The sequence below is a fragment of the Labeo rohita genome, chromosome 5 (genome assembly GCF_022985175.1).
Source record: "Labeo rohita strain BAU-BD-2019 chromosome 5, IGBB_LRoh.1.0, whole genome shotgun sequence".
Classification (NCBI taxonomy): Eukaryota; Metazoa; Chordata; class Actinopteri; order Cypriniformes; family Cyprinidae; genus Labeo; species Labeo rohita.
This window is the reverse complement of record NC_066873.1, coordinates 43653193-43670023: the sequence shown is the minus strand read 5'-3', so window position 1 is coordinate 43670023 and position 16831 is coordinate 43653193. Positions and strand designations below refer to the sequence as shown.

The 16831-nt window shown below is 32.7% G+C and overlaps 1 protein-coding gene across 5 annotated transcripts in view; it reads right to left on the bottom strand.

Annotated features, from left to right (window-relative positions):
* Positions 1–7321: 7321 nt before the first annotated feature.
* The window catches only part of LOC127165467 (ras-specific guanine nucleotide-releasing factor RalGPS1), a 159409-nt gene continuing 149899 nt past the window's right edge, over positions 7322–16831 (bottom strand). For 4 of the 5 annotated variants that reach the window (XM_051110126.1, XM_051110127.1, XM_051110128.1 and 1 more), the window contains exons 15-20: positions 16727–16807; positions 14582–14687; positions 12594–12686; positions 12266–12371; positions 12016–12107; positions 7322–9863 (exon numbers count right to left, since the gene is read on the bottom strand). In XM_051110126.1, coding sequence (XP_050966083.1) covers positions 9834–9863; positions 12016–12107; positions 12266–12371; positions 12594–12686; positions 14582–14687; positions 16727–16807 — 508 coding nt within the window. In that variant the 3' untranslated portion in view covers positions 7322–9833. The remainder of the gene's footprint in view (positions 9864–12015; positions 12108–12265; positions 12372–12593; positions 12687–14581; positions 14688–16726; positions 16808–16831) is intronic. The other variant, XM_051110130.1, reaches the window with a different exon arrangement.

Below are 16831 nucleotides of genomic sequence, written 5' to 3'. Positions count from 1 at the left end.
TATGATAGTTTGGTTGTTTTAATGCCATAATATAATTTTGATATGATTTTGTCAGCATGATCTCCATAGCAAAGGACCGTAGCATAAACATAAAAATGATGACAAAAAGTTCAATTTATGACACATTGAGTCATAATGAGATAAAAAGGTAAACATTTTGAAATAAAAGGTAGAAATGCTAAGATTAAAGTAAAATTATATATTTATAAAAGTACAAATCATAGATAAATCGATGACACTAATGAAATAAAAAGCCATTGTGACATACAAAGTCATAATTAGATATTAGGGATATTAGGTCGTAATTATGAGAAAATAGTCAATTATCACACAAAAAGTCAAAATTATGAGATACTCTCATGGTTATGAGATAAAACAGAAATGATGACAAATGTAAAAACTATGAGATAAAAACTCCTAATTTAAGCCAATCATAGCATTAAGACTGTTTTAATGCTATGTTTTAATGCTATGATTGGCTTAAATAAGGAATATTTAAGCCAATCATAGCATTAATTTATATATATGTATATTTATATATATATATATATATGTATGTGCTTGTTATATATATATATATATATATATATATATATAACAAGCACACAACAAAATTGCTAAAATCTTGAAAATGGGAAAATCATTCAAAATATTAAAATGTTGATGTCATAATCAAGCACTGATCACACTGATGATGGATGAACAGTATAATAACAAGGATTTCCAAAAAGAAATAAATTTAGATTCATGCCAGTTCTTTGTAACAAGAACATAAATGCACTTCATGAACAAATTCCGTTTCATACAACCAATTAAAATTAAGGGATAAATGTGGAAAATTATAGGTATGAAATTGAGTGAGACTTGAGCCACAAGATGATGCTGTATTCAAGGAGTTTTCATATTGACTAGTCACATTCACTATTAACATCACAAACCAAAGCAGAGGTTTCAGACTTTCAAAAAAACATATCACTTAATGTTAAAGTCACCATCTTAACAATGCAGAACAAATTCAAGAGAACTGAACCATGCAAATATCTAATGACTACATTGCATATTTCACACTATAAAATAAACATTCATTAAAAAATATGAATTTTAACAAACTAGACTGCATTGTACATGACTCTGGAATATCAAAAATAATGAAAGATACCACTGTAATGCCTTCAAAAACTGACCAGATAATGATATTTAAAATAAAATTCTTCTAAAGGTTATGAGTCTTGAAAAACTGCTAAAATATTTAAAATATAATTTTCCCCTACCCAGACACTTTTAACCTTCTCTTTATAGTAAATGTATAAAAACTGATCAAATCGTACACATTTTACTTTGCAATGTTTCCTAAATGCAAGCATTAAAAATATGATTAATTTGGGATTTATACGTGCAATTTGTAATTTTCTTGAAAGATTTTAAGATTTTATTGAGGCAGTCTATCATGATCAACTAGTGCTAAATATGACTATAAGGCATGAAGAAAGCAAGAATTATAAACATTAACATTATGATTTTCTGTATAAGCTTGACAAACTCTAGCAGAAGAAATGTCCAGAGTAAAAATCCATGCTGTTTTTCAAGCTCTGTTTAAATATATACATTTTGAATGATTGTATTCTCTCACCCTTTCGTACAATACATAGTAGTGTGTGAATATGCAGAATTATGTTTAAAGATGTGACTAATAATAATGCTACTCTTGAACTTCAGTTGGTTCATGTACTTCATAAACAGATTCATTTCCAGTTAAACACTTTACCTCAGTTAAAAGAAAAGATGACCATTATTGTGTTTAATGACCAGTGCAATAGCTCCATGACCAATATTTATCTACTTAATTTTTAACTTTAATCATGTTCAGGGTTGGGAAACACTTTGCTATATAAAGCTAAATATTACTTAAGTAATATTATTTAAAGTTTTATTTAAATATATAATAAAAATTATATTTTAAGATATATTACCATAGAAAACAATTTAAGTTGTAATAATATTTGCAATATTACTGTTTTACTTTCCTTTTTAATGATTTCCTATATTGATTTGTAATAATGAGAAACATTTATGTTCGGTTGTTTTAGCATAAAACAAGTAATGTTTGATTTTGTTTATATCCACAGATAAACACACTGACACAGGAGGATTTGAATACTGATTTTAATATTGAGGAAAGTAATAGTTTTAAATAATTTTCCTGCGTGTGTCTGTTATTTGATAAGACAGACCATTTCTGTATGTGGTTAGAGGTGTTTAGAAGGGGACCAGAGGGTCATCCATGTTTTTTGGGTAGCGGATTGCTTCCACATCCGTTTCTCCTCCACCGGCAGGAGAATGTCATGACAGACAATATTAGATACAGTGACTGCTACAGACTAGACTTGGACTAGATTTTCAAGCAATACTACAAAGTTGCAACAGAATGATTTATCTTGCAGGGAGTCAAATGCAGAGAAATTTTATAGAGTGGTCTGGTGCTCCTCCTCAGTCAAGATGCAAATCACTTGAGTTGACACATTATCAGAATCAAAATGACTTTAAATAATTCACAAGCTCAAAATCTTTAAAACACACAATTACCTTTACTATGTATGTGTAGTTTACTCCAGCCTCATCTTTAGAAATAAAGTCTAGAGGAGTGTAAACCGCAAAATTGGCTTGAGCCTTCTTCTCCACTTGTGGTTTCACCTGAATAAACAAAAGATTGAATTCATTGGTCTCTGGAGTTATAAATTAAATGTATTTAAACTAAATTAATATATTATTGTATTAAAACAATATACGTAGAATTGTGACTTTAACTGAAAAGAAAAATAAAGCGATCTCTTCAAAAATGACAACAAATATTCCGCACCTCAGTCACAGCACCAAAACACGTTCTCTTACTAAGTTAGAACAAATAAATGCATTCACAATGAGTGATTTCGTGTCTCATACCTGAATGCAGATGCACTTCACCTCTGGAGTGACAGGCTTTAGCATTCTGGTACCTTTAGCATTTCAGAGGTAGATGCAGTAGATTTTCAGATTAGCTGTGATGTCTTCATGACCACATGAGTACATGTGGTCCTGTAATGCTGAACTCACCTGTAAATCTACAGTAAAGTCGCATACAATAACGTGCTTAAATAGACAGCCTCAAAATTAAATATAGCCCCAAACAAAAATCATCAGGGTCAGTCACTCACAATGAATATCAATCCAATTGAAATGTATCTTATGACATGGTTTTTACAGAAAAGTCTGTCTTGAATCTTCACAGAGTTACAGTATGATGGAACAAGTTACAGAAACACACTGGTGTCAAAAGGGACAACTGACTTTCAAAAGAAACTAACCCTCTTACTGAAAGATGTAAAAAAAAAAAACAAAAAAACCCTACTTTTATAATCCATCTGTCCATGTCATAAGGCTCTGCATTTAGGTTACTTATTAAAGACTTTTATTTAGTACTTCCTCATGCTTTTCACTAGAACACGTCTCCTGACACATAATGTCATTTAAGAGTTAATATATTATCAAGCTTTTTATGGTGAGGCCAGCCCATACAGCAGCTACATTAATAATTTATTAATGCTTCTTTTTATATATAACTATATAATATTATTTTTTGAACATAAAGTAAAGTATGTTCTTTGCTGAATTTTATTCAAATGTGTTATACAGAAAACAAATAATATATAAAGCTAAATATATTTGTACATTTATATATATATATATATATATATATATATATAAATGTACAAATATATTTAGAATATATATACATATATATCTTATATCATAAAATATATATTAAAAAATATACAAAAAACTGGCAAAAATATATTGGTAGAAAATGTCTTTATGCAAATAAGACTCAAGATGTTACTGCTTCTGCTCCTTACACTAAAAAACATGCAAAACATTTGACTTGCTCAATGCCTTCAACACTGTAAATGATGTTTGTCTGATCTGATCCACTGAATTCAGGTTATGACTGATGTAAAAACAATTTTTATTCACATCAGGTGGCCGTTCATAACAGTCTTCTTTCATTTTAGCTGCACACAGAATAAGAGATGTAAATATATTTTGAAAGGACAATGGTGGCTTTACATGTTTTCGTCCTGTATTATAGTCATGGTTGACCGTAAACAGTAAAAAAAAAAAAAAAAAAAAAAAAAAAAAAAATCCTTTAACCCTAAAACAAAACAGTGCAAATCCAAACATGGGGAGAACAACGGTGAAAGGTTATTACGGAAAATTCATACACATTAACAGATACACTGGGCCCAGTTTTATCAGTGCATGACTAATACTTTCCTGACCAACCAAAATCACGAGAGAAGCTGAAATAAGTAAGCGCAATGACCACATTCCATATCAAAACTCAAAAGTTTTTCATTTCCATACCTAAAATGTATATTTTAGTCACCCTTGTGCCTTGGGGCGGTATCCTAAGGTACAAAAGTGAAAAGTAAGAAGTAAAAAGTACATTTTTGTACCTTATCTACCCCTAAACAGTACATATTAGTACCTTAAACAGGCCCTCCAGTTTTTCGCGATTCCGCGATCGCTGAATCCAACGCAAAATCAGCAACATGTCGCATTTTTTGTGATCCTGCATAATTTGCCATTTCACCGCAAAATAATCGCAAAAATGAAGGTCTCAAAAAAACAAAACAAAAAAAAAAACAACAAAAAATTAAAAAAGACCCACTAATTTATATAATTATTAACTGAAATATACCTAATTTTACTGAAGCTGTAATGTATTATTTTCAAGATACAGATATGCGCACGTGATTGGTGTGTGTGAAACAGTGAACACAAAACTTTGGCTGGAGTCTGCCACTGGACCGGTCGCAGTCGATCCGTGATATGTACGGACCAGGTCAAGACCCCACCGTTCGTCATGTGATTTTACAGATTAATTTGCCAATTTACACGTTCAAGCTATTTAAAACCAAAAGAAGAAGAAACGTAACAGAACTCGATTCGTTACTTACGCGCTGTTCTCGCATACACCCGAAGCGCGCACAAGCACAAAGACGTGCTTCAGACAGCGCGGCACCGAGTTAATTCCTCTTTTACGTCTCCCTGACGTAATTATTTTCGTACCTGGATTAAACGTTTTTCAATGGTTATCATTATGCACTTAAAAAAAGTGCCTTTCCTTTATTCTTTTATTGTTGTATTTTTGTTTTAACATATTGTACTTTTGTACATATTGTACTTTTGTACGTTTTACTATCTCTTTTATATATGTACAAAGATGGATCTTTAATTAATTTCCAGTTTAATAATATTTAGCAATGTTAATCGAATGACCATTAGAAACTGGGTGATTTGTTTATATATAAATAACCTCTGTCCAACTGGTTGGTCAAAACCCTCTGAGCGATTTATCTAAAAGCAACATATCATATCCTGTGGCTCTAAAGATCACTGTTATGTCATATTTATCAAAATATTGCTATAAATTCTCAGTTGGTATGTTGCCAATAATAAGTAACAATTCCTATCAAATCAACATCAAATGCAAAAATAGATGTAAATGATGAAAGATACCATCACAGCACAATAAATGCTCTGATAGGATCACTCTTTGGACATTTATTGGATTTTTTTTTTTTTTTTTAATTCAGTGTTCTGATTTTAGTTATTTGTTTCATGAAAACCCACTAAACTCTTCTCTAAAACAGTGAATATACAGTTATATGACAGTTAAAGATAATTGCATTGTCTGCAAATGCATCAAAAAAAATAAAAAATAAAAAAATAAATAAAATAAATAAAATAAATATTTTATAGCGAGTGAGCACGGAGAGATTTGCAAGTGCATAGGATACAGTTTGAGCGCGCACACGCACACTTTGAGAGAGAGGAGAGAGACATTTTAAGTGCGCACAATCTCTCTGGGCGAGAGCAGCGTGAATCTGAGAGCGCGCGTTCGGTTTTGTGCGAGAGCAAAGGAAATCCGCGTGCGAGCGGAGAGATTCGCGCTCGCGCATTGTATTAATCTACTTTCGCGCTACAATAATGCGCTCTCGACATTTGTCATTAAAATAACCCCATAATAGACTTCTATTACTTTTATACTGACCAAATGTTATATTCTATCCCCTAACCCAACCTTCAGTCGGCTGCATGTACGCCATAAAGGGAATTAAACGTTTTAGGTTTAGGATATTCGATACAAAATGAAGTGCTTTTGTACTTCTGGGTGCAAAATGTACAAGTGTAACTACTGTAGAATACGAAATATTGCTGGTTTTTGCTGGTCATGAACCAGCAAAGGACCAGCTTAAACCAGCATCAAAACCTACCTAACCAGCATCCCAGCATCAAAACATACCTACCAGCATATGCTGTTTTTTTCACCAGGGGTAATTCTTTCAGTCAATGAAATTAGTCATAAACGCTGATTTCTTCCATCATGAATTGCCTTTAAATATTTTCATTTGTAAGCAAGTCAGCAACTCTGTGTCATCTATAGTGACAAAATGACAACCACAGACTTTCACTTAAATCACCTAAAAATGCACAAAAATTTGACTTAATGTTTGACATTGATGTAATGTCCTTGAGTTGACACAGTAAAAGACAGATCAGAGATTCGTTATGCCATATCCGAATCATTGTTTGTAGAGATGACAAATTACTCTATTTGCCTAGATTTGTAACGTAGGTTTGGGAGGAGCCTTATCATTCAGTCCTGTCAATCATCATTACGAGCCTATATAAGCAGCTCTCATTGCACCATCCCAGCCTCAGTTCTTCCGGCATCCCTCCACCTCCCCTTCTCCTCCTCTATTTCTGTTATTTTCCCTCTAGGTAATATCGCAATGGGGGGTTGAAGTCGGCGCTCAAACCGAGCCTCGGGTTTGAGCCTCCATTAAGGACAGTAAGCCAAGTTTGTTTATCATTGCCCATCAGGAATGGATGGGCAGGCAAACTCGTGAAATGGTTCGTTATGATCAATGTTTGTTGCATTAAGCGTTGTCTGAGGGTGTTAATAAAATATGAACTGTGTATGTATCAGATTGCTTAATCTTATGTTCGCTGGAAATGTTGTGCCTATGAAACTAAGATGTGCAAAATGTGAGGAAATAATGCTATATTAATTACTAATAATTTTAATATTTTGTGATATCTGTAACTATTAGTTTGCACCCATAGACATTATTAAAGCATGCTAAACACCAATATATCCAAATTCCTTTCTCCCCCTCATAAACTACTGATAATATACTCAGTAATATCAAAATAAAATCCTATTTAACTTCCTAAAAGTCAAATGATATGTGAAAACAAATCATACACCAAGACAACCGTGTGTTCACTGGCATTTAATGTTTGTACAGAAGAATCAGCCTTTTAGCTGATAAACCGCGATGTATCACGATGGCAAACAAGAAATAATTTAGCAACATATTTACATGGCAACACAACAAGAGTTCATTCACAGTTCCAGCAGAAACAAACATAACGTACATGCAGTGCAGCTGTACATGTGTGTTTCGCTCCGACATCCTCACGTGAAGAAAAAGCTTCTCTTTAACAAAAACAGCGGCCTATTTAAAGCTGAATTCATATACAGAAAGGAAAAACTGATGCTAGATAAGTAATACTCTCAACAAATAACTAATAATCACTATCAAGAGTCAGTTGACTGTGTGAAGCGAGGAGTGTTTTACAGAAACCTGACAATTTATCCCAAAATGAACATTTTATCATTTTTACTTGTCTTCATGTACTTCCAATCCCGTATGATTAATTTTGTATAATTAGGACACAAAATGAGACATTTTTAAGAATATTTATGCACTTTTTCATGTTACAGGTCACTGTGACCCACTATAATATTGTGTAATATTTCAAGTACAAACACAAAACTGTATTTTTATCATTTTGGGGGGTTGAATTGTCATATGGAGTTCAAATGACATGAGAGGGAGCAAATAATGACAGAAATGTCATTCTGGAGTGAATGATTCCTCTAATTCTGCTTGGTGTCAGATTTCTGAAGCTGATCTGAATGGATGAGATGTTGTACATGTGGATTGTGTGTTCAGTATTACAGACTGACAGTGGTTTCTCCTTTAGTGACAGACGCACCGCAGCTCTATAAGAGTTAAACTTCATTCAAAGACAAACACGCTTAAAACTCACACACATTATCGCCAAACTTCATTACACTCATCAGTCCTGCACAGAACGAAATATGGGAAATAAACTACAGAAAACTACACTTCTGTTCCTTCACTCGATCTGAATGAGCATCTCAGTGAGATGTTTCACATTCATAGTTGAACTGATAAAAATAGACATAAAAGAGTAGTTATCTCTTCAAAATCAGTACTCGATCAGGTTGCAAACATGCAGCTGCTCCGATGACGCTTGTGACCTAACAAAAACATATCCAGATCAATCAAAAGATAAATAAGGAATTATGTTTTGCATAAAGAAAATAGAACTTTTACTTTTCTATCTATTTTTTAAAAGCTTTGACATTATTTTCAAGGTCATTTTAAGCACAGTTTAACTGTATTAAAATATAAAAAAGTGCATTAAAAATCCATAAGCATAAAGGCAGTACAGTAAATATGACTGTGATGTATAAATATTACAGATTTATATAATGTGTTTTTGTTTGTATTACAGTAATGAGAATTTAATAGCTAAATGTGCTTAATTGTCATGAAAATAATGCCAAAATATGAAAAATCAACTTAATTTTCTTTAAGCAAAATATTATTGCTTATTTCCTTCTGCTCATTTTGGGGTAAAATATGACCTTAACAAGTTTTTGACAGCTTTTGTGAGATTTGTCCAGTAAGTTACTGTAAATGTTTAGGATTTTGAAGATGATGCACATCAAAAGAAGCAGTTCCTGTTTTTGTGAAATGGACTAAATGGAAAACAAACCTTTGTTTTTATTAACTGATCGTGTTACGTGTTATAAAAATTGTATTGTCCTGTTAATGTACAAGGAACCCTATCAGATGTAACAAACACAAACTCCTTGCTTTTATATGACATGCCTGTATTTCAGCTGGTTTAAGTTGTGAGTTGTGGACTAAACCTTCATTTGACAGGAACGGTGTAATAATTTAATACTTAGAGCCCAAAACAAGCTTTCATGAGTATAAAATGAGTAAAACAGAAACTGGATTCAGAGTCCCTGATGTAAACGAGTCACACTCACAAACCTTCTTCAATCAGCACCGTCCGTCTTCATGATCACATCATAACATTAACCAGAAATGAAAACCACTGTGCTGAAAGGAGATATGATTAGTTTGGAACTAAACCACTCTTAACCAGTGAGTATCATTAGCTGGTTTAGGTCTTCAGCTATGGTTTGTTTGTGGGAGCAAACGCCTGTTAGTTTGGCTTTTTTTAGTTTTCTGCTACAGGCGGCATGTTTTCTCTTTCCTCACTTATATCACCAGAAAAATGCTCATCTCAAGCTTCTGTTTAATTTAATTCCCATAACGTACTTCACTGAAGCCACACAAACACTTTGAGATCCAAAAGTCTTCTACAAAAGACATGATGGAGCTGGAACGGGCAAAATTTCAAATTCACTTCTCTTCCTACCACATACTAGTGCGCAAACCTCCGGTTCCGGCTCTGTAACAGACTTCCTAGTGTTAGACTTGTCCGTCGGGCTCTTGGAGGGCCAGTGGATCAGAGCGAGTCCTTTGGCTCAGTGGACTCTTCAATAATGAAGGATTTTTGCTCTTTCTTCATCCTTTTGCTGAACCAAACACATTCTTCTCGATCTCTGAAGGCCTTTGGCACATTATAAATGTCTTCAGGCAAGAGTTACACAAGTCTGTTTACTCAAACGACATGAGATTCGCTGGTATCTACAAGAATGGAAAGAGCAATTACAGCATTGTGCAATTGCAACTGTAGTTTAGTTGTTCAACATGATGCATTACAAACTCATTTTAAAAATTTTAGCTCAAAAGGTTTTTTTCTCCATAATATTAAATACATATCAATTAATATAAATACATACATAAACTACCTTTTAAAAATGTAAGATTTTTGTCTCTTATGCTTTCCAAGGCTGTATTTATTTGATCAAAATACAGTAAAATCAGTAATACTGTAAAATATTATTGTTTTCTATGTGAATATATTGTAACATGTCATTTATTTTTGTGATGTAAAGCTGAATTTTCAGCATCATTACTCCAGTCTTTAGTGTCACATGATCTTTCAGAAATCATTCTAATATGCTGATTTGCTGCTCAAGAAACATTTATGATTATTATCAATGGTAAAGGGGTCATCGGATGCCCATTTTCCACAAGTTGATATGATTCTTTAGGGTCTAAATGAAAAGTCTATAACATGCTTTGGTTAAAAATTTTCAATGGTAGTGTAAATAACACCTTTTTTACCTTGCCAAAATCAGCTCTGCAAAAATCATCCTGTTCTGGTCGAGGCTGCTTTAAATGTTAATGAGCTCTGCTCGCCCCGCCCCTCTCTTCTCTCTGTGAAGTAATGAGCCTGTTTACTTTAGCCGCATTTAGCCGTGTTTAGCCGCTAAACTTGCTAACTAGCATGTTATTAGGAAGGCGATCGCAAAGATTCATAAAAAACCCCTTATACTCACTTCTGCTGTAAGTGAAGCTGGATCACGAACGATTCACGTGAACATAGACGGATATATGTAGATCGGGAGGCGCATTCCCTTCACAAACAAATGTAATCCACTGCATCTTCAGCGGCTCAGATGTCAGGAGTAAATGACGACCACTATGTTCATTATTACATCCAGCAACACAACACCTCAATCGCTCAATCTGAAATATTCTTGTCTAATTTACATCCCTGCTCCGTAGTGATGGGAAGTTCAGATCATTTTACCGACTCGGACCTTTGAGTCTCGTTCAGCAAAATGAACAAATCTTTTTGAGTCATTTCGTTCATTTTAGCAAAATATAATTAAAATGTTACCTGTTACCTCCCTAACACATCTACTGCTTACACAAACGTTGATTACACTTAAAACAAAACAAAACTATAATGCTATAAGAAACAGAAAATATTAATTCATTGTTTACCTGGGTCTTTAGTCTATGATTCGCTCACCTCGCCTCTTATCGGACAAGATTTCGGGTTTGAGTCGTTCGTTCATCACCTGACAGCCCCATAAGGTGAAAACCTGAAGACTTGAAACAGGTGAACTAACTCCAGTACAGAACCTAATAGGATGTTGCGCATGCGCGACTAAATGAATCACTCCCCGAGACGACTCGTTCATCCCGAGTCACATTAAAGATTCGTTCAAAATGAACGAATCGTTCAAGAACGGCCCATCACTACTGCTCCGGCATCGAAACAATGGAGGTCGGACTGTTACAGCTGATCTGAGGTAAGACGCTCATGTCAATCAACTATCGTGGAAGAGGCCTCTGTGGGTTTTGTACATACACTGCCAACACACAGTAATGTTCAAACAGCATGTAAAAATGAACTTTGTATCCGATGACTCCTTTAAGGCTGTGCTGTTTCATGCTGTGCTGTGATACATTTTATTTTTCAGGATTCTTTGATGAATAGAATGTTCAAAAGAATCTTTTGTAACATTATAAATGTCTTTACTGTCAGTAAAGAAATGAAAGAAATTAAAGCATCACTGCTCAATAAAAGCATAAATTTTTTATTTTAATTTAAGATTTGCTAAAAAGCATTATTTTTTAACTTAAATAGTGCACATATATGTATATAAATTATGTTATTATAAATAACATATTTGAACATTAAAGTTCAAATCTAGTGTTAAAACATTTGATCCCAAGATTTCTGTAATGTGACACTGCTTTTACATTGATTCCAGACTTTTTGCTATGCATAATTTGATTTCTGAATCACTTGAATTTGTGTCCATATTTGTTTGTTTGAACTTCTAGCAAAAATAACTCTGTGCTATTATTGTGAATAAGATTTTGGTCACATCATTCAGTCCTATCACACGGAAGTAAATGAATCAATAGTTGTTGATACCTGAGGTCTTCTTCTCCGACACGCCTCCTCCAGGTGTTTGTGCCACATGATCGCAGTGAAGCGATCGCTAGTCTGAAACTTGTAAACATTCCCTGAGAAACACAGACTTTGCTTGAGTTATTTTTTAAAAAAAATTAACTATAATTAAAACTATAATTCATTTAACAATGAACAATTTTGTAATTTAGTGAGGAGTGCCATATAACACATATAAAAGCACAAAAGGAAACCCTTAGGGAATCAGTTTTACCTTTGTCAGGATCATTGAGCTGAAAGATGTTGGGTTGAGCCGGATCATCCGGCAGCACCACCATCCAGCCCAGAACAGACACTTTTTTACATGGTGAAGACTTGTACTATGTTATGTGGAGAAAGATTTCATAAAATGTTATTTTCATGTCAAATGATTCTTTTCCCTTAAAATTCTCCAATAATGTTTACATTTTTTATTTATTTAAAATAAATAAAATAAATTTATTAAATTACAAAAATAAATAAATAAATAAATAACGTAACAATATATTTATTTTTTAATTTATAAAATATGGGATTGCTGTGAGATTCTTAGCATCACTCACATGTTTCCGTTCTGTGGCTCGCAGAGCTTTAGATCCGTAGAATATGAGAGTGGAACCACAAAGTGTGATCCAGTACCGCGTCCATGATGCCAGCTGAAAAAACAAAATAAAGCAAACAATCCATGATGCAAACTCAACTCAGAATGACATGAACTATACAAGTGAGCTGGGCAATACTCCCTATGATTATATAAACATATGTGATATCTAGAGAAATTCCTGTAGCTCAAATGAGAGCATGGGACCACTGACATCAATGAATGCATGAACTAAATGTTTACTTTAAATGCAATTTAACCCGCTTTGGAAAAAAAAAGCATCTGTCAAATGCATAATGCAAATGTATAGAAATCTTTTGGAATTTTATTTTTAGATACACTGTTTCAAAGAAAATCAATGAAGAAACATGTTGTTTTGTGCTTGTACGTGTTGGTCACTAGATGGAGCAGCTGCATCAAATATTCAGTTCATTCAAAGCCACAGGGACACACATTTCATGAAACATTTATCAAATCAAAGAAAAGTTACAAACTTTTCCCTGCTGCATACTTCTCGTTTGTAAAGTACATTTGGACAAATCAATATATCAGCATAACATCTCAAAGTTATTATCTGTTACATCCAAAAAAAAAAGGGCCAAAAATGTATCTGCTAAAATATGTTTCAAAATATATTTATCCAACATATTTTTTAAATTAATGTTCTTGAAAATATACATTTTAAAAACATTTATTTATATCTTTGCCCTCTTTATATTTCAATCCATGAACATACAATCAAATAAGTTGCATTTGATGAAATGTTTATATTGTCTATGTGTAATCATATTTATAATATTAATTCCAAATGTTACACTGTTAAAAATAAAATGCACATATTAAAATAAAATACAAATATTATTATGAATATTATAAAATATTTTTTTATATAGTAAATAAGATTATATTTTGAATTATATTTCATTATACCTGCACTGCCGCTCAAAAGTCTCTGATGCTCATCAAGGCTGCATTTATTAAAATACAGAAAAAAAACAGTAATATTGTAAAATGTTATTACAATATAAAATAATGTTTTTTATTTTAATATATTTTAAAATATAATTTATTCCTGTTTTGCAAAGCTGAATTTTCATCAGCTGTCACACGATCCTTCAGAAATCATTCTAATATGCTGATTTATTATTAGAATTATCAATGTTGTAAACAGTTGTGCTGCCAAATGTTTTTTGAGAACTTGTGATTCTTTTTTCAGGATTCTTAATGAATAACAAGTTAAAAAGAACAGCATTTATTCAAAATATAAATCTTTTCTAACAATGTAAATCTATGCTATCATTTTTATTTATTTAACACATCCTTGGTGAATAAAAGTATTAATTTCTTTAAAAAAAAAAAAAAAAAAAAAAAAAAAAAAAAAAATGTACTGACCCCAAACTTTTGAACAGTAGTGTATATTGTTAGAAAGCCTTTCTGTTTAAAACAAATGCTGTTCTTTTTATCCTTTTATTGATCAATGAATCCTGAAAAAACTATCACAGGTTCCAAAAAATATATATATAAAAAATAAATGTTAACATATCAATGTTATCATGTTTTCAACATTGATAATAAATCAGCATAACAGAATGATTTCTGAAGTATCATGTGACACTTAAGACTGGAGTAACAGCTGACAAAAATTCAGCTTTGCATCACAGGAATAAATTATATTTTACAATATATTAACATAAAAAACATTATTTTATATTGTAATAACATTTAGCAATATCTGTATTTTTCATCAAAAATCAAATTGATCCCAAACTTTAGAGCATCAAGTATATGTTGGCCCCCTAAATATATGTCATCTGCGTGCTACCATGTTTGGCCATAAGTACTCATGTCATATATGCACCATTTTAAAACAAATGCAAAAATATCTTTCTGTATGAATACTGGCAAATGCTGAAAAATATTTAAATACAGTTTTGTTCCTTTCCCGTTCACCTTGGGTTTCCTGCCCTCCTTCAGCAGGGTTTTCCTCTTCAGCGCCCCCTCCATTGTGACTCCACCTGACTCTCCATGAGCCAGACTGGTCTCTGCTAGTGACGGACTGCACAGAGGGAATCACATTAGCTCAACACCTTCACAACAACAACTAACTTATGCATGGCGTGTGGAGCGCTCAGTTGACACACGGTGATTGCTGCTTCTCTAAGCATGTAATGAGGCCTCAGAGAGCAGACGTTCCAGCTCACATCTGATGTGAGGAAGTGACGGAGCTGCAGGAGAGCTCAGGCTGAGGCTGAGGTGAAGTGTGAGTTTGAGAGAGTAAAGACAGCATTGATGTCCCCCTTCACCCGGCAAACACCCCACAAGATATCGGCTCTGTTTCAAAACCTACTGAGCTGCCAATGTAGGATGCATTAAACAGTATAATGCAGCCTTTAAAATAATCTATTCATGCCAAACTCCTCAAGTTCTAAATGATTTAACACAAAAAAGCTTTTTTATGCAATATTTGACTTGTTTAAAATACCAGTTAATATCGGAGTTTCCAATAAAGACCTGCACTACCCCATCTCCCTACACTCTTAAACTACTGATATATTTGCATATATCCAGATATATTTTAGTGTACATAAAAATATATGGTTTTATGACTTTTGAATGACTAGAAATCAATCATTTTATACAATCACTATTGAGTGGAGTCTCCTCATTTGCATCACACTTGCACTGCTTTCTGGATATCCAGCTTTTCTTTGAATAAAAGCATCCAATATACCAAGGTTTATCAAAATTAAATATGTATAAAATATTACTTGGAACATTATTAGTTTCTATTACAATATATTAGGTTTTTTTCCCCCTAATCACTAAACTGTTCACTAAACATACTGTTTGGATGTATTATTTATTTATTTAAATTTGATTTGTTTTGAAATGGTGCATACATGACATGAGTACTTATGGCCAAACATGGTAGCATGCAGATGACATATTTAGGGGGTAAAAAAAAACAAACAAAAAAAAAAAAAAAAAAAACATTTTTAATAGTTTTTAAAGACGTTTCTTATGCTCATCATGGCTACATTTATTTGATCAAAAATACAGAAAAAAACAGTAATATTGCAAAATGTTATTACGATATGAAATAATGTTTTTTATTTTAATATACTTTAAAATATAATTTATTCCTGTGATGCAAAGCTGAATTTTCGTCAGCTGTTACTCCAGTGTCACATGATCCTTCAGAAATCATTCTAATATGCTAATTTATTATCAATGTTGAAAATATTATTTATATATATATATATATATATATATATATATATATATACACACATACATACATACATACATATACATATATATATATATATATATATATATATATATATATATTTTTTTTGGAAACTTTAATATTGTTTTTCAGGATTCTTTGATCAATAAAAGGATAAAAAGAACAGCATTTGTGCTTGTGACAATAAACTTTAACAAACTGTTAGTTTATTTTTAATCTATTATTTTATTATTTGTTTACTTTAACCTAATTTGTTAGTTTATTTATTTTCATTTAACTGTTGTTATTTATTCATATTTATTTATTTGTTTACTTTAACCTAATTTGTTAGTTTATTTATTTTCATTTAATTATTTTAATATATTTATTTATATTTATTTATTTATTTATTTACTTTAACCTAATTGCTACCGTTTGTTTTCATCAGTTTATTTAATTAGATTAATGTTATTTTTTATTTTATTATTTATTCATTTTTGACATGGTTGTTTTCTAAACTTTGCATGTGAATGTCTATCTGAGTGCTGTCCATGTACTAGCTAGGATGCCAAAGGAAGCCATCCAGGTAGAAAGGAGAGTGGACCGCAAGTCAGCTGGTTAGGTTTTGGATCAGAGCTTTCTCTTCTATAAATACAGTAATTCTGTTCTATAACCATCCTGAAATGATGACAATCTGATGTCTGAATAAAGAGAGAACAGATGACAGACATGAGAGTCTTCAGACTGAACCAGACAAGAGAAGGAAACTGGAATGTTAAAGAGGAGACGCTGCATGCCGAGACAGGTGAAACCGATGGCCCAGAGGAATGGAGAAGGTGACCTTTGACCCAGGTAGGGGTTTGTACCTGTGGGCATGGCTGCGGCCTCTGGGGGAGCTGCGGAGTGGAACCCTCCAGTTAGGGCCCAGAGTCGCGTACATGCGGCCCCTGTTTGCACATTCGCCACAATGA